At 37.3% G+C, this 19,045-nt stretch overlaps 1 protein-coding gene across 4 annotated transcripts in view; it reads left to right on the top strand.

Annotated features, from left to right (window-relative positions):
- The window catches only part of ARHGEF10 (Rho guanine nucleotide exchange factor 10), a 111,587-nt gene that overhangs the window by 13,358 nt on the left and 79,184 nt on the right, over positions 1 to 19,045 (top strand). For all 4 annotated transcript variants that reach the window (XM_027641103.1, XM_027641101.1, XM_027641102.1 and 1 more), the window contains exons 3-5: positions 15,459 to 15,629; positions 16,956 to 17,246; positions 18,189 to 18,249. In XM_027641103.1, the coding sequence (XP_027496904.1) occupies positions 15,459 to 15,629; positions 16,956 to 17,246; positions 18,189 to 18,249 (523 nt within the window). The remainder of the gene's footprint in view (positions 1 to 15,458; positions 15,630 to 16,955; positions 17,247 to 18,188; positions 18,250 to 19,045) is intronic.

The raw sequence follows: 19,045 nt of genomic DNA, 5'->3' as shown, positions 1-19,045 counted from the left end.
CCTGTGTGCTGGCAACTGAATGGCCACTGCTGTAGCCCAAGCTTCTGAGGGCACAAAGGTAGGATCTACAAAGACACCATGTCATTGCCTTCTGTGTTTATGGTCTAAGAGAACATTACATGCAGCTGTTTTTTTGTTCTGTTTGATTTTCTGTAAGCACACCATTGTGTAGTGCTTGTTATTACGTATTTTAAGTCTTAATAGGATTTGGCTTTTGGTAGTTGGATTCTTCATAAAAGTGTCATGTATTTGTACTGATCATCCCAAAGCATCAGTTTACGGAAACATGGGCTATGGAGACCTGTCGTTGAACTCGGTACAGCTGCTTTTATTTTGGTGAAGTTGCAAGTATAGTTTTTATAGATAGTGATTTTTCCATAAAGATTTTATCTGTTCCTTATATAGGACAACATTACTTATGGACTTGTACTCTATTATGTACATTGATATATGTATATGTTAATATACGTATAAATAATATACATTATTACTTATAGGACATTTCAGTTATTGTTCACACAGAACTCAGATGAAGCCATTTAAGTATGAAAGAGGACTTAATCTTAGTTTTGTTCAGTTGTAACTCTTTAGGAATTTGGGAATTGCCATCCTAGATCTTTTGCTCTTAGACACTTTTGCATCTTAGACACTGCCACAGATAGAGGTCTATTACTAGGTGCTAACTAGGGAATTGGGAATGTGAAAGAAGCAGAAACTTGTGAAATCAACTTTTAATGGGTTAGACTACTGGCCAGCATTATGGGCAGTTTCATTGATGCTCTGAGATGTTACTGAGGTTATCGTTGGCAAAACCACTTTTGGCTGTCCTTGTCCTAATCCATGTGGTCAGGACCCCGAATTTAGCTCAGTTTTGTTTAGTGACAGTTACTGTGAAACTCCCTTTACTGGATAATCCATCTCCAAATCAATGCAGTGCTGTGAGGGAAGAGTCATCCCTAAGGAATCAATATTTCCACTTGAGCAGGGGCTGCTGTTTTTCAAAGACAGACAGTAATTGGGGAAAGAGCTCCAACTTTCTGCAGCATGTCAGTTTGTGGGATACTCTGACAAGATTTCAGGGTAATGTAGTTCAGCATGATTCCAGAATTCAGAATTTAATATAAATTGAGATTCTGCTCTACCTGATCTTGTGTCAATTGATGCTTTTTTTTTTTTGCTTTTTTTTTTTTTATTGGCAACAAACTCCCCAGGGGGCAACATCAAGCCTGACAGAGTTCAGGAAGCATTTGGTCAACATTCTCAGGCACATGGTGTGATTCTTGGGGGTGTCCTGTGCAGGGCCATGGGTCAAACTTTGATGATCCTTGTGGGTCCCTTCCAAAGCAGAATATTCTGTGATATTCCTTTCCTCTCATCTCAAAAATCTTGATTGGAAACTAATGGAACTTGTATATTCTTTTTACTTTACCATTGCTGATCCTCTTAAAAAAACATATATAAGGATTATCAGTGAAGATAAATTTTAATTACACTAAAAGACACTTTAGTTCACTTTCTAGATAATTCTCATGACCCATTTTGCAAGTGGAACAGAAGTGAGGATTTTAGGGTCAAGTACAACTGCAAATACATATAACAACCAGAGGAAGAAAACATATGGTATTTTTTGTAATAATTGGGGGGTTATTTTGGATACATATACACATGGCCTGTTCAGAAGGGATGAGCAGCACCTGTCACTGCCTTCAGACAGTGGGCACATTGGGTGGGTTATTGTAACTTGTAGTGAGGATGAGGCTGGGTGCGGAACCCTTTGTTACATCATAAAAGAATATTTTTAGCATGTGCGTAATGGTTATAAAATCCTACACTGGTGCCGCAGATGAAATCAATTGCTTTTATTTTTTAAAAAAAAGTTCTTATAACATTATGGAAATTTTTTCCTTTACCTATTTGTTGTCCTAACAAAGATTGCTGTAGTGCTGAAAGTCATGTGGATACCTTTCCATTTACAAGTGTATACCATGCACTACAAATCTCAATTTCATTCTTGTCAAGTAGGTTTTCTATGGTTTTGACAAGTAAATTCCACAAGTTTATTTGTATCAATCCTAATGTATACAAAGGAGAAAAATAATAGTAAACTTTTATCTTTTTCATGGGGATGTTGTGAGAATGTATATGAAAGCAAAGCAATTATTTAAAATTAAATTCATGTCTTTTCATTAGCCACAACCATCTGAATCTATACCTTGTTTAAGGTAAGATACAGCTAAGGTCAGTAGTGGAGTTGCATCTGCCCCTACTTGATAAGGAAAAACTGCATGCTATAAAAGAATGGAATATAATGTATTTATTTAGTTTATTATGCTTATGTAACGTATCTGTTCATTGGTGTTTGGACATTCCATTCATGCATTGCTAATTAGGCAGTGGCAAGTCTGTGCTAGTTAATTTCCCTACTTCCGAGCAAATTCAAGTACTGAGTAACTTGGAAAAATTACAGCCTGTGTTTCTGTTCTCTAGACTGCTTTTCTTCTTCTAACCATTATTAAAAATTTCCCAGTATTTTTCTCTGTATATGTTGAGTGAATGTCTTTGTTAGCAACCAGGGAGCAGTTGGAGTGGGCTAGATGGAAAGGCTTCTTTGGGTAAGAGCAAAATCCAAAAAAAATACTTCCAAAATGGACACTTGAGATAATAGGGCTAGCTTGTGTTCCCTTCTTTAGTGTGTGTCTGCATATGAATTTATGTGTGAAGCATGAGTATTTAAGATTTCAGACATGAAAGATTTCCATGGGTATTTTGTGAGACAAAATAGAGGATGATTCTTGTTCTGTCAAAAAAAAAAAAATCCTTTTTTAAAAAGCTAAATGGAAAAAGCAAGTTTTATCATGGCTGTGAGTTATAATTATGCTCTTAATTGGTTGCTGTAATGGAGTGTCCTTAACCAAGCCCGTTTAGACAAGAAAAGGGTCTACTGCAGACTGTGTGGGAAGGAGTTACAAAGCTGGTAGTTCTGAGAATCGAGAATCACATCTTGTCTTTCTTGTAGAGGACTTAACTTCACGCTGACCAGGTAGGACAGGAGATTGGATGTTTAATGCTAGGGTGGTGTTTATGTATGATAACCTGTGCTTGTGCTATTACTACTTTATTAGGAGATGTCGTCTCTGGCTGTTTTTCATTCCTCTGCTTGGAAAACATTTGGTGATCTTTCAAAGTGGAAGTCCTTCTCTTTAAATGAGGACTTGAGGGGTGTTTATCAGGGCCTGTTTCCAAAGGAAAGCCAGCTTTGTTTGCTTGGCAGGATGGATATCTGACAAACAACTTCTTGCCCAAGGGAAGGTGGGGCAGGGAGCAGGGTGTACTTTGTTAAGTAGGTTTAGTTTTGCATCTCTGAATATGTCTGTCTCTCACTGTTTCTGGTACATGGCACTATGCCTTATATAATTTCTCTGTGAAAACTATTAGAAAGCATTGGGTGTATTTCCTTATGCTTGCCAACAATTCTCCCAGTTGTCGTATATTCAGTTGCCTTTTACAACAGTTGTAAGACCTAAAATAAGTTTTAAGCTCTTTTCCATAATTAGTTGAGTCTATCAAGGTAGGTGAATATATAGTGATGAGATTTGAAGTGTGGCTGCATTGCAGTACAGTTCTTGAATCATGAACAGTGGTATATTTTGTTTCATATTTACAGAAAATTAACATGATTTATGTTAAAATTTTAAAGTGAAATACTGAAATTTTAATGTCTGTACAAGAACATTATGAGAATTAATTTGAATTCATAGCCTTCATATTACTGCCAAATACACTCTTTACCTGAGAGAGAATCAATTTTAACTCTTTATTTCAGAAAGGTGAGGTGCCCTTTAAGACAAAGTGTAGTGGAGAGTTGGATGCTCACTCACATACACCACTGCCCCCAGTACCTTGGGTAAAGCTAGGTGAAAAACCTTGTTATGCCAAAGTTTGGGATTTAAGATGTTCTTCAATGAAATTAAGTTTGGGTTTTTTTAAACTGAAAATAGAATGAGGATATCTCCTAGACACCGATTGTAAAAGCATTTTTTACACATTTTTATACAATCAGCTCTCTAGAGCTGGGATATTTTTTTGTTCCTGATATGGAAACACAGAGCAAAGAGGCCAAGGACTTAAATCTGGATATCCTGAATGCAATTGCGTGCTGTGATTGTGTCTTTCCGCAGTTATTTTTTGTCATTTGCCTGCCAGTGCTGAAACACTGAAATAGTCCTAGTTCCTCTATCCATGAGAAGGAAGTCTGGCTTGAGTCTGCAGGTAAGAGTGAAGTAGAAACAACTGTACTCTCATAAAAGTTTCCATTGAGATGACTTCACAAGAAAAAAACCTTATAAAAAATTTTTGATTAACTCTAGTAAGGAGCTGCTGAACCGGTGCTGTGTTTTGCTGTAGAGATGACTGTATTTTTCTGCTTTGAGAGCTGCTTTTTATTCTGCATCCTATATGTATTTCTTTCAGATTGTTTAGTTAACTTTTGTGCTGTTTTTGAATAATTTTGGAGTCTATTTAAGTTTAAACTGTTTTAAAAAGCTAATTTTGTGACTGAGACAAGTGGTGGTTAAATTTGGGCTTTTATAATATTGACAAAATGTTTTATGATTTAATTGATGAAAGTAGAGAACAGTGATGGCCTTATAGTTGTATTTCCTTACTCTAATTGGGGGATTGAAATAAGAACATTGCTTAAATTAAACTGTAGCTGTAAAGGGAGTTGGTCTTGTGCTAAACAACATTGTTAGGTATCTATTTTCAGCATACAGACAGTTACAAATGATGCTAAAAGGGGAGCCAAGATTTCAGAAGAATGAGAACAGAATATGAATTGTAGTTATGAATGGTTCCTTGTTTTTGAAGCTGGCAATAGCTTGCTGGTGTCCGCCATCCCATCTGTAAAAGAACAATTTATTTATTTCTAAAGGTCACATTTCTCTCAGTAAATGCAGGAAAATGCATTGTTTAAGGTAAGGATCAATTATTCTTTGTGACAGTTCAGACAAGTTGTGTAACAAAGAAAATTCCCATTGCAAAAAAAAAGTTATGGTGTCACATGTCACTCCTAATTATGTGTTTTTTCTTCTAGCCAAGTATATTTGAGTGTTGGGAAAAACAAAAAATTATTATTTTGAAGAAAACCAGTAAAAAACTCTACTAGGTGTTTATAATGTATAAAATGATCAAATGTGATTTACCATTATGGATTTCTTGGAGATTGACTTTATTATTTTATAATTTTTGGTATTTTCTTTCTGATTAAGAAGTTATATTTTGGGGGTTTTTTTCTGTTTACTCAACTGCTCTGTAAGGTGACTTTACTGCTGGCCTCAACTTGCTGACAAGGCCCAGGCATGTTGATCAGAAAGAGTACTTGATGATGAGATAAAGGCCTTTCGAAGGATTGGACAAGACTTGATCATTGGTCTGGGGTAACTAGTACTGATTGCTTAAAAAACAAACAAAAAAATTGTAAAGAAATTTGTGCTGATTTTTGGGTATTTTTTCTATGAATGGTTGTGTAAACTAAGCTCCAAAATTTTAAATTCAAACAGTGAGCCAAGATACAGGGAGAAGGATATTTTTTTCTTCACTTCTTTTGCCTATTTAGGACTTGTATCTATCATTAACTGGCTGGGATAAATTTACTGGCAAAGAACTGAAGGATTTTTTGATTTTTTTTGATTTTTTTAATTCTGTTTCACTGATCCCAATAAATATTCACTAACCATACCTCAAGCCTCTGTAATGATTCTACTCTATAGTTTACAGAAAGAAAAACTTTTTTTATACATTGTTATAATTCTCTTATCTTGTGTATGAACATAGATAAAAGCTTGTTTGCATTATGATAATTTAAATGAAGTGTCTGAATTATTGAATGAAACATTTATTAGGTGCTACTTGTTTTTGCTGCAGAGAGGAACGGAAACTATGCCTAGCAATCTAAGGAAAACATACTTGATAAACATTTTTGGGAGAAAACTTCTCCCACCCCATATATAGATTTTCTTTTTTCTTCCTCATTGAAATAATCTTTCCAGGAAATGTGACCTTGTCATAATTTTGTTAAAATGGATACAGAAGATGACTTAGTCTGACAGAGAAGGATTGTTGCAGGAATATGTGTCATTGTTAAATAGTCTGTTGTTGAGCTCAGTAACTTGGTTTAGGTGAAAGCGTGATAGATTCTGAATAATCTTCTGTTACACAGGTACAAGTTTCTCCAGGGGTAGTGTGGGGAACAAAGCAGAGCTTCCTTCCCACTCCATGGCTAACTGGAAGGAGGCAGTGAGAATGGCTCTGAAGCTCATGGACTGAAAGGTCCCAAGCAAACGCCATTGTTGCGCAGCTCAAGCCAGTGTCCACTGAGAGGAAAGAATTTCTGGTAGAATCTGTGCTGAAAGGGTATTGTAAAACAAGATTTTGGAGAGTTCAGTCGTGTAAGAATTACTGTTTTCACAAGTTTACTTGAATTCCACAGGCATCTTTTTTTGAGCTGTAAGAGGACCTTAGTATGTTAGGGCAAAGAAGAGCAAGATGTATTCAAACAATAATTAAAAAAAATACTAAAAAAGGGAATGCTATTAAACTCCCTTCCCATTTGTTGTTGAGATAATGGATTTGTAAAATTTTGCATATATTACGCTTTGTTTACAAATCAATCTATCTGAATAGTTCTCTTTAGGCTAGGTGAAGTGGTAACAATAGAAAGGAGTAGGTGAGAAGCCAGCTGAAACCCAAAATATTTCCAGTATTGTCCTGGATTTACTAAACAAAACCATTCTGTTCTAGTGTATACATTTTTGTATAGTAAAAGATACAGTAAGTTTCTGTAAATTTTAATTTCTAGCTTGTTTCCTTGTCCAGGATACATCAAGGAGAAAACACAAATAGTTGAATCTAAGTTATTTTTAAGCATGTGAACAGGTTGCATGTGGTGCTTTGGGTGTTAGATGGAGTTATTGTTGGGGAAAAAGGAATTTTGCCAGCGTGTCCAAAGAGAGAAATGGATCCCTGAAGCCACGTGCGTCTTGTGGGCCCCCCTGGGCCGCTGCTGCAGAAGGAGGCTGAATGTATGAACAATCCATGTCAGCATCTGTTGGAAATCAAATGCTTTCAGGTGTTCCAAGTTCTGATTTTGGGGAGTACCAGCAAGTGCTTCAGTTCTGACATTGCTAGATAAAGGGTTGTTCAGCCTGGGCCAATGACCCAGAATTTAGGCATCCCTTTGCCTAAATCATCTGAAAGTTGAATCTAGGAAGTATGTACAGTTGCTGTTAAGGTAGAGGAAGAAACATGATCCAAAAATGAAGTCAAATCCCTTGCTACTTCAGCAAGATCACAATTTCATTAAAATTAATACAGAGGATGACTTGGTCTGACAAAGAAGGGTCGTTGCAGGAATACATACTACTCATTGTTATATAGTTTGTTGTTAAGCTTAGCTCTTGGATCATGTCTAGCTACATCTTTCTACCAGGCAGACACCCTGGAGACCTGAAACAGGGAGCTACTTCATATCTAGAATGTGTCAGCCTCGTTTTATTTCAGCTTTTTTTTTTTAGTATGATGATCAGTTTGTGTACCTGAACTGTATGTTTTCTTTCTGTAGAAATGGGATCTCCTGCTCCCTGTTTCAGGTCTCCAGGGTGTCTTTCTGCTGCTTTCTGCTTCATGGGACTCCCAATTACTCTTGAAGAGCTTTGAGGCCAAGGTATTATCAGATGATACAGCAGTTTTATATTGCTAATTAGAATTAATCAGACTGTATGCCTCAAACCATTAAATGGTAATTGCTTTAAAGTAAAAGTAACTATTTGGAAAAGTAGATATTAATAGATAATATCTGATAGGAAAAAAAGTGTAGAAATAAATAACAAGACAGGCCCTCACTAGTGGAAATTTCCTTAAAATTAGTTACTTTTTCACAAATATATTAACTACGTGGTCAAAACTACATTTCCTAGAAAATTTTTCTTTTTTTTTTCTCACATGGTATTTGTATCCTGTGGTTAGCCAACATGCTCTACCCTTTCACTGCCAGAGCTGGATACTTCATTTTCTCAATGACTTTGTAGTCTTCTGCTGTTTGATTTCTGTTTTATTAAAGCTCTCTGGTTTTCCTGTTCCCTGTGTGGATTGTCCATTTGGACAGCATGTTATAGGTGAGTTGAGTGGTTCATGTTCACAGGAGTTTAGCGTGAGCTCAGCTGTGCACCCATCAGCAGCACCAGCCTCACCAACAAACATGTCAGGTGGCAACATGGCTTTTGTGATGTGACTGCTGTGCCTCATATCAGGTGCCTGGTGGCATTTATAGCAATTCCGGCTTCAGTATTGTTAAGTGTATTACTATTTCTTTAATACTGACGGAAAGCTAGTAACCTTTAATATGGATAGATGCCTTTTAGCACAGAGAGGGATCTCCCATGTATTCATGCAGATTTCCAAATAGCATCTGTACATGCTTTCTGTACAGAATCAGCAAAATTTCTCGGTGAAATTTGAATATCAGAAACTACTAATAAGGTGCTGAGGTGGAAGATACCTGCTCGGGGTCAGGCTCAGTCTATGGTTCTGACTGTGGCCGGCAATACCAGTGTCACCAGTGTGCTGAGTGTAGAGGCAGTTAAAGTAAATGGGCAGAAAATGCTGATTTTACATAGTGGCCTTTCTGGTTATAGCACAGACATCACTGAAAAGCATCTTAAGGAGTACAGGTCTGGTGGTGTTGCTGGCACTACTTTCTGGACAGTCTGGTTCATGTCTAGTGTTTTCATTTTAGACTTTTGATTTTTTGCAACTTGATTCTTTTAAATTTTAGCTAGCTAAAGCTTACATTTTTAACATGCGAGTAGTTTGTCAATTTCAGGGTTTTTTGCTATTTATAAATCTTTCCTAACATCCAGAGGTCTGGGCTATATTTCAAGGAATGCAATTTTTTTTAGCATTAGGCATGCTGTTGTGAGCAGTCTCTCTGAAACTTGAGCAGGCAGATTCGTTGCTCTTTTGACTCTGGTTTTGAGTTACTTTCTCCAGAAGAATAATATTTGTTGTGCATGCTTGACAACATAATTAGTATGTAATGTGTGTATTTGCAAAATACTAAAGAGGCATTTTACTTATTTCTTTGTAGTGTATTTGGAGGGAAAACCTGTTAATTCATGTGGTTTTCTTTTGTTTCCATCACTGGAAACACTTTTTGCATGAATGTGTACTGTTTAGTTTGGTTTGGGGTTTTCTTGTAACTCTTTTCCGCAGTGACTTGTAACGCTGACTGACGTTGTGGTCATGCTTTGGATGTGTGTGTGAACTGTGTGTAATCAGCAGTGTGCCTGCACTGCAGGGACCTGGGTTTCCTGCAACACCAGCTTAGCACAACTGCAAGTGAAAGGGGAAAGAAAGTCCTTGGCTCTGATCTGCTTCGCATAGGAAGGAGTGCTCGCTCATGTGTTTATGTATACACAGTTTTGTTTTAGATATTTCTTTTCCCCCAGCAAAATAGACACTTTCCACCTGCATGGCTGTGTGAGGAGCTGAGTTATGGGTGCCAGTAGTGTGCTCGTGGATGTCACACCTGACTTGGAAGTGTCAGTGAAGGGCAATGTTTGCAGAAGCACTTGCTCCTAAAAGCCAGCCTTTCTCCTTCGGGGTCTCTCCTGCCCTGCAACTTGCCCTTCTCCCTGCCCAGGTGTCCATAGAGGTGTCGTCCTTTTGGGAAGGGCAGAAGGGCGAAGTGTCAACTGGGTACCAGAGTGAAGGAATATTTAACTTTAGTTTTCTCTCCTGATCCTGAAGAACTAGTGGTCATGAGTGGGAAATGAAAATAGCCATAGGAATGCAGCCTAATCAGTGCTTACAAGCTGGGAGAAACCAGAGGCTGTCCAATGACAATTGAAATTCTTAAAATCTGTCTGCAAGTTCCTGCTGAATATGAAACAACTCTCATTTTCCAAAGGTTTACAAGTTGGCCAAATTGGGAACTTCTGTAGGCATGAGTGTTTCCTAACACAAGCTTCACCTTCCTGACAAATGCCAAACCTCTGCTATGAAACTTGACCTGAAATAAAAAGTGAACAATTTGAGATCCTGTTCATCCTGGAGGACAGTCAGCATGGTGTATTTGGGCCCAAATGGTTAGTTGTACAAAATTAATGATAACTTTAAAAATTCAGTTATTTCCTGGTATCTGCATGCTTCCAATTCTTTTTTCTGTCTAGTGCCTTGTACACTTACATAAGGAGCTGGGCAGATTTTAGTTGTCTAGAAATATGAGTCTGTAAAGGAAAGTGTATCTTATCAGAGAAATCTCTGGAATGTATCAAGGTTAAATAATAAGTACTCAGATTGCTATACCTAGTAGTTTGTTTTGACTTGATAACGTACACAGGTTACAAATTTTATAATACCAAAAAATATTCTGAGATAATGAACTTTTAAAATATTTTTCTTTAACTGAAAAGTTTTGTGTATTTCTAGATGCTCAAGTATTTGTAGGAAGTTGAAACATTTGGGGAATTCATTTTGAAGGAAGGTGTGTCTTTGCAGTCCTAAGTGTCTTGTTGCAATCCAAAGTAACACAAGTAAAAAAGATAAATGTTTTAAAACTGCACATTGGAACAAGAGCGAGCAGCTCTTGCCAGCCTGCTTTAGGTCCATTTGTATTCATATTTTTTCACTAAATAATAGCTAGATACTTTCCATTCGAAGCTTTGTATGCTTATTTCCTTCATTGTTCTATATAAGGTGGTCATATTGTAGAAGTGAATAAAAATGTTTATTGAGTCTTTTAAATATAATAGATGCATTTCATCTTTTGTTCCATAGTTCCCTGCTTACTTTAATTAAAAAAAAGGGTACAGCTGATTGCAAGGATGACATTCCTGATTATACAGAAGCCTTACTTATATTTCTAAAAATATTTTTCAAACCCTAAAACATAGGCTAAAGTATTCATATTTCTTGATGGCAGTGTGCCTGTCTACATCCAGTGTTCCAGGTCTCTTGTTACTGGGCTCCAGACTGCTAAAGTGTTCATGCTTGGGTTTCTATTTCATTCTTTCTTTGTCATGGTTTTTCATTGAAGTAATCAGTTGACTTCTTCAGGATCATCTCTGATTTATGCAGTTGCAAGGGGGGATAGAGATTTGAGGTGCCTTTTTTTTCCCCTGGGTGTTCTCATTGTCTTGAAAGTGCACTTGATAGTAAGCGCAGAACTTTTGTTTTAGTTCTGTGTCTCTAAAATAAACCGTTTAATAAAATTGTTAATGAAGCTTCACTAGCTTAGTCTGGGCTTTAAAATTAATGTCACTCCTTTAACTCCTTAGCTATATTACATTGAACTATAAATAATCTAAGGATAATGAATGGGAAAGCAGATGATGCCAGGAATACTTTGCAATTGGCAGAGTGACCAAAATTTGTTTAAATTTGTTTATGCTGCGGCAGATCTCTGTAAACACAGTCTAAGTGAGCTTGTCTGTGAAGTGACCTTTAAGAAAAGTCATTTCACTGAGTAACATACCTCAGAAAAAAGTCATAAATCTGTGTGTTGTGCTAACAACTATGAGAGTATGTATTCCTTTTTCTAATTCTAAATTAACCCTTTCACACTGAATTTAACTTGAAGACAGTTTTTCCATTATATCAGATTTATTTTTTTCATGCTTTAAAACTCCAAATAGAGATTTTTAGAAATGCGAGAATTTCCCTGAAGCATTTGCAGAGCTTCAGAGTGGTATTGGCATAAGATGAAAAATTTTAATCAATTATTGTATTCTCATTGTTCTGGTTGGCACGCATAAAATTATGAATGTGAGTAGTGGTGAAGGGACAAATTGGATTTTTAGTAACTAATTTAATAATTTGAAGTAATTCCAGACAGACTCCGTCATGCTAAGCAGTCTGTGATTATTTCTTTGAGGAAAAAAAAAAAGCATTTTAAAATTATGTTTAAAAAAAAAAAAAAAAGAGAGAAAAGGAAGTAGTTGTCCTCTGTGTTTTTTAGAGAGGAGGGTGTCTTTGAAAATTCCACCCTCACGCATCCCCACCCACACTTTTTTCTGCAACCACCGTTGCCTGGAAATGCACTTTTTGGCTTGATCCTTTTGACTTGCAGGTAGAGGGTAGGAGGAACTGGGGCTTTCTTCATAAGCATGAAATTTGGCCAGATTTGTGGTGGTTTTTAGTAGCCAGGTTCAGCCCGAGTCTAACTCCGCTGTGTCTTCCTAATTGTAGCATTTCACAAGTGCTTTTGTCTGTGTGTTGTTGTGACAAAACACAAAGAACTGTGGAAAAAGTATATATTTTCAAAAGAGGAGTTTGTCATTTTTTGTATGAAATAATCTGTATTTATCTGCTGTACTGAACAGCTCTTAATTTGAAGCAAAAAGCCCCCACCCTCTTTTTGTTTTTGTTAAAATACTTTTTCCATCAAATGAAATAGTATACCCTGGAGATTAAAAGCTTAAAGGAGAATATTTTTATAAAGTGTAAGGTGGAAGGGATCTGTAAATTTAGAAAGTTAAAGTTTGTACCTGCAGAATTAATTAAATGCGGAAGAGATGTAAAGCTGAAATAAAGTTTTAAACCTTTCTGAAGTGAGGATATTTGTCTCAGTCTGCCCTTTCTAAAGGACATGTAATCTGAGAAAGGAGTTTCTCTCTTTTTTTCTTTTTTGTCTCTTTTGTAATCTTTACCTGCTGTCCCATCAGTGATGCAATTAGGGGATCTTTCCAGTTGCAGTGCTCAATTATGGGATTCAGTGCCTTGTTTATTTATGATGCAAAGTAAGTGTTTTGAAATTAATGAAACAGGAAGGTGTTAACAGCCATAACAAGAAAAAATTAGGTGGCACCTCCAATATTTTTTTTTACTCAAGTTGAGAAAATCAATTCCTATGTAAGATTCTTCCCACAATTAAATAATATGGGTCGGTTGCTTTTTTTAGAGGAAATAGGGGGGCACATCGAAGGGAAATTATGCATCAGTTTAGCAGGTTTTGCTCCTGGGTCCTGAGTCGTTCCTTTTGCTTGCAGTGTCTCAAATTACCTTTTTTTGCTAGTGGCAGATCTTGACTATCTGACAAATGGCACTGTGCTGGACTTGGGTGTGTGGGGAATTGCAACAAAGTGTTGGAGTAGAGAGTTACCAGGCACCTGACACCTAAGTTACCTGTATGTGGACAGCGGAAGTATTAGGATCCAGAAGCTCCCTAACCTCACAGCCACAAAACTCAGAGGTGCTTGCTGCTCCTGCAGTGTTTCCCTGCCTGGCTTGGATGTTTTGTCAGCATACACACTTTTTCTTTTGCCGATGTCTAGAATTCACCTCCACTGAGCAGGTGTGTTCATGGCTCTCAGCTGAGCCTTTCTCCAACAGTGCCCCAGTTTTCTGAGTGGCCTAATCCTGCAGATATGATCAACTCATTCCAGTAACCTCATCTTCCCCCTTCTCCCACCATACAAAACATAGACAGAGCTACCTTGTATGCTGGAAGTGGTTATTGCTGTGGTTCACTTACACAGTACAGTGAGAGGAGTGGCAGACAGCAGCGCGTGTACCTCCGGATGGGTTGTCAAGCACTGGAACAGGCTGCTTATGGAAGTGGTTGAGTTGCCATCCCTAGAGGTATTTAGTAGGTGTGTAGATGTGATGCTTAGGGACATGGTTTAGTAGTGGACTTTGTAGTGCTAGGTTAATGTTTGGATTTGATCTTAAGGGTCTTTTCCAACCTAAATGATTCTATGCAAAACTGTGTTTTTGTGGCTCTTACCTGCTTGTATCTGTCATCTACTTGTTTATCTGCCTAGCCTGAGTGAGTAACCAACACTTCACATGCTGGTAATGACAGAAACCACTCTACTTGGTATTTCATGTGTTTTTGTTTTCCAAATTTGAAGTATGCAGGCATACTGAAAACATAAAAAAACTGAAAAAAAAATGCTGGAGATAAAACAACATCTCCCCTCTTTTCTTTCTTTTCTCCATTACAAACAAGCAACAAGTAGTACAATCTAGTCAAATGGATGCTGAATCAGGAAGAATGCTGTGTTTGTCTTTAATCACTTGGAAGAGCTCTGCAGGATTTCTTGTGTCTTTCAGGGTAAAATAGAATTGCTGATGAACAAAAGCAAAAAATGAGAACCCTTAATCCAAAGGCTGAGTTCATCCAGAAGGATTTTTAAAAGGCATCAAAATGAAATTAAATGTCATGCTGCCTCAGCCATAAACTGTGACAATAAATGTAGGAAAACCCCTTTTTTTGTTCCTTACTATTTTTGCAATTAGTTCACTTTTTCTTCTGCAGAGAGGCTGCATGAAAGATCTTGTTATTCCTGGCTCTGGTAAAATATGCTGGCTCAGCCTGCCTGAAGAAACAGAAGCCTTGGCAGGAATGCTGATTACCATGACAATCTAAGCAGTCTAGAGCTTAGGTGTGTGGGGGTTTTATCATAAAGACAAAAAATGTTTTCTGGATGGTAGAAGAGCTGATAATATCATTATGACTGGAGATTCAATTGCCCTTGCAAAACTTTATTTTTCATTTTGTGTTACCTGAAAGAGGAGGCAGGGAGAACCTTATTGACTTCAGGTATATTTTTATAAAATATTGGTGTTTACATCTTTGTCTATTTTAGTGTATAGTTTTATGCTATAGATACATGAGGGGGCTTAATCCTTGTGGGTTTTCCACAATGGCATGGAGGGAAACTGCCCTCCACTTCCACCTGTTCCTGCTCCCCAGACCCACGTACAGTGCCAAATCTGTGCTACGGTGTCTTCACAAGCAAACACAAAAACCCCCCACATTCACACTTCCTATCCATATTAGGGTGTAATCATTTCAGCCATTACTTCTTTAAAGGTAAGAACTGAAAAGTCAACCCTCCCCACCTCCACCAGAGTGCACCTTGTGTGTGGTAGTAGGGCTAATGATATGTTGCATAAATTCTTTGGTTTAAAACTGTCACAGACTGGAGGAGTAAAACCAATCTGCTTGGTCTCATTAAGTGTGGGAAGAAAGTTTACCATGACTGGCATTTGGACACTGTTAAAGAATAGATTTAGGAATTTGAGTTAGAAAGGAAAAATGACTTGAAGTTATAAAGTCCCAAAGTCCCTGTACAAATAAATTGACCTGTGAACTTTTCTCATTTAAAGAACTGGCCGTTAAAGGATTTTTCTAAAAATGTTTTGGGTCATTATGACAAAACCAAAGGTACTTGCATTATCACGTCTTAATTGCTTTCCAAGTAATTTCCTTGTTTACACTGAAGGATTTATTGAAAACTGCATGGGGTTATCACCATGTCAAGGAGCTTTTGTTCTGTTCCAGTAACCCTAAAATCTAAGGGTTCATTGTATAAGCTTCATTTGTAATGTGGAACACTCACTGGTCCCATGAAATCATTACTAAGAATAAACAACGAAAGGCATGTCTTTCTGCACAGTTCTAGAGCGTGAACCGAAAGCCGCGGGTACGAACCATGAGGAGGAGGACGAGGGAGAACAGTTTGACTTTGATAGTGGAGATGAGATACCAGAAGCAGACAGGCAAGCCATTGTGCCACCTCCTGCTGATCCTGGAAATAACACAGAGCACCAAGAGACTGATGCCACAGGTAAGTCAGCCTGTCGCTCTGTGCCTCCACTAGGCTAAATAATCAAGACTGATCGTAGGATACCTTTTTTTGACAGTGCAATAAAATTACTGTAAAAAGAGGTTTCCATGGAAATACCATTAAAGTGTTCTGAATATTCCTGCCAGTTACAGTCATGGTAGATTTGACAAGGAAAATGGCCATCACATGTAATTCCTGTGAGGTTTTCCATCCAAGTGACATTCGAACCAATGGATTGGGCATGGTCACAGTGTCATACTGCGGGTAAACATTGTCCTTACAGATTTTGTGTCATGTGGATAGCTTGAGATAAGCTGTCTCGCAGCTGAGCTTGCTGGTTGCTGGTCTTAAGATATGCATAAAGCTAAGTGGAGTTTGAATGTATGAATTTTGTTCGTAAACAGAAGTCTTACTAAACATTAAAATATTTGTTATAATATTTGTAGATGTTCCCAGTGCTGAGGTGTAGTCTGGAAATTGCTGTATTCTGCTCAAATTGCTAACAGCTGATTTTGTTTACTTTGATCCAGTTTCCTTTTGTAAGCAGAGTTGTTGTGCTCATGGCAATTAAAGATAATTAACTCTTCAGATGACTATGCAGTTTGACAACCTGAAACTTAAACACCATCTTTCCCTGAAAATTTGTGGCTTGCTAATCCATCTGTGAAGTTGTGCTTATAGCTCAGAACTATTTGATTGCTTGGGATGCAGTTCTGCAGCTCACTTCAGAGGGGCCTTTGGTCCTACTGTGTCTCAACTTGTCTCAAAAAATACCGAGAACTTTACATAAATGAAAACAATATATTTTCAAAGAGAAAAACTGGGAAAGTTATTTTGCCTTTTCTTAACAGGGCATTTTCAGGACTGTTAGAGGAATGTCCTCCAGTGAACTTTTTCTGTCCTCATGCCTATTCCTAAAATATTGCTTATATTTGTGTTTATAAGATTCAGATAATCTATAATCCAGATTTTAACCTTCAGGGTTTAAGAGTGTTTTGAGCCATGTGCTTATGAGAAGAAAAAGAGGAGCCTGGCTACTTTTCAAGATACCCTCCTATTCAAGATTTGTAATCCAGTTACTCTTTTTCCATAGGCATCCTTGTAACTCATCTTGTTTTGCTACTGTTGCACTACTCATCTGTAAAATATGGAAGATGGTACTACTGTTTGGGAATTTTGAGTCATAGATTGTAACTATAAAACTTTACTATAGAACTTGTATAGTAAGTGTCAGCGTTTAGAATGCTTGCAAAGAGTGATATTAGAGCAGCTTGAAGAGGTATGAAAAATAAAACATTATATTTTTGTTTGATTTTTCAACTAAAGGAACTGATAATTTAGAAAACAGTGAGAAACTGCAAACATCAGAACCTGCTGTGGAAGGCGCTCCAGCCAAAGTAAATCCCTACTCAGTCATAAATATTTCACCAATCCAAGACAAGGATCCATCCTCATCACCAGAACCAAGTCCTCAAGATGAATGTGCAAGTCCAAACTTGTCTGGTGGATATTCTGTTCCTGTCCCTTGTGGATATGCTGTGCCATCTAACTTACCTTTGATACTGCCAGCGTACTCCAGCCCTGTCATAATTCGCAGTGTTTCTGTAGACGAAGAAGGTATTGTATCTACGCACCTTACTTTTTTTTAAGGGGGATCGTTGTTTAATTTCAGGTACCTGTGTTCTTTTGTTAATGCCTGGATAGCACTCAGCCTGGACAAGTGTGGGAATGATTAATGCTAATTCCTTTTTAATGTAACGAAATAATTTCCAGAGCCATAGTTCAGTGTCCAAGCCAAATGGCTTCTTCTCATACCTTATATTGCTTTCTCTAGGTTTCGGCAAAGTTCTCTGCCTTTTAACTTTTCTGTGTGCGCTTCTCCTTGTTTATTTTCCAATCCTTGTGGATTTAGAGTTGCTGTAGGATTTTCTCCCATGATGATTTGATGAATTCTGTTTGTCTTTTAGTACAATTTTAAGACTGAACAGGAAACTAGAAAGGGAAATAACTATGGATTATTATAGAAACAGGAGATCCCCCATTTTGTAACCAGAGTTGGCCAAGCTGACAGTTTAATGTCAAGAGAGTACTAGGAAGAGAAAGCTCCCCATATATTCCTGCCTTTTCCTTTTTCTTGTATTTTGAGTATGTTTTCTCTAGCTAGGTGGCAGTTCTACTATAATTTCAACCTTTTTGCCAGCCTTTGTTTCCTACCATCATAAGGAATACCGTCAAGTAATAGCTAATATTTGTGTGGTTGTTATTACCTATAGATGAATATGTTTGAGAGATTAGAATTAAACACATCAGATAATTGTAATTTTCTTCTTAACAGCTCTTATAATAAATGACTGTGTCTTTGAATTATTATTATTATGGATAGTGTGAAGAAACGTCTAAATGTTTTTAGACACATTTAAGAATAAAGGTATTGCATAGAAGTAGATTATTCATTAGCAAGGAACTAGTAAAATCAGTTTTTTATGCTAAATGTGCCATTTGAACCAAACTGACATGTTATTCTAAGCATTTTCATAACTTTTTTTTTCTCCTTGGCAGGTATACAGTCAGCAACTGAAGAATGTCATAATTTTATAAACTCAGAGGAGCCTCAAAATAGGTGATTGCCAGTTTAGCATGTTTTAATGATTTGTAAAACCTTAATTTCTAGGGAAGCTTGCATTTGATAAATATTTTATTTTTCTTGTGTGATGCTTCCATGTTTTGTTTTTTCTTTTTTTCTTTTTTTTTTCACTTTCCTAACTGTATCTCTGGTTGTGTAGCAATATCAGCACTGATTGAGGTATTGTATGTGTAACCATGCATGACATTTTCAAAGAAACTGGGTTTTAATTTTTATAGAGTGATAGCAATGTCAGCTGCAACAGACTGTTGTAGTCTTCCCTGCTGTACAATATTTTTTCCTCTAATGTCCAAACCACATCTTCCTGTGGCCACTTTGACTATTCCCTCTTCATCTGGCACTGAGAAAACAATGACCCCCAAAAACTCTGAAGCAAATGCAAACAAAGAAAAAATAACCCTGATTCCATCACTTCTCTAGTTCTCTTTCAGATAGGTGTAGCTGCTGTTGGATCACCCCATAGCATTCTTTTCACCAGACTAAGTAAAGCTCCATGTCTTTCCTCTTCTTCTTTGTAAGCCATGTGGTTTAGTCCCTGACTTCAGTTTCTCCGCACCTCTCTAGAAGTAGTTTCTAGAAGGGGGGTGCTGGGAAGCCTAAATTGATCATGCTGCTGCAGGTTCAGCCTCACCAGCACCAACCAGAGGAGAGTAACAACCTTGCCAAGCCTGCTGCCTCCTGATGTAGCCCACAATGTCTTTAGTCCTATTTACCACGAAAAAGCATTTATAAGACAGTTTTCTGTGTTCTGATAGAAGAACTCAAAAGTGAA

Source organism: Corapipo altera, unplaced genomic scaffold, assembly GCF_003945725.1.
Source record: "Corapipo altera isolate COAL_440 unplaced genomic scaffold, ASM394572v1 46, whole genome shotgun sequence".
In the NCBI taxonomy this organism is placed as follows: domain Eukaryota; kingdom Metazoa; phylum Chordata; class Aves; order Passeriformes; family Pipridae; genus Corapipo; species Corapipo altera.
Note: the sequence above shows the minus strand (reverse complement) of the source record. Positions and strands in the feature narration are given on the sequence as shown.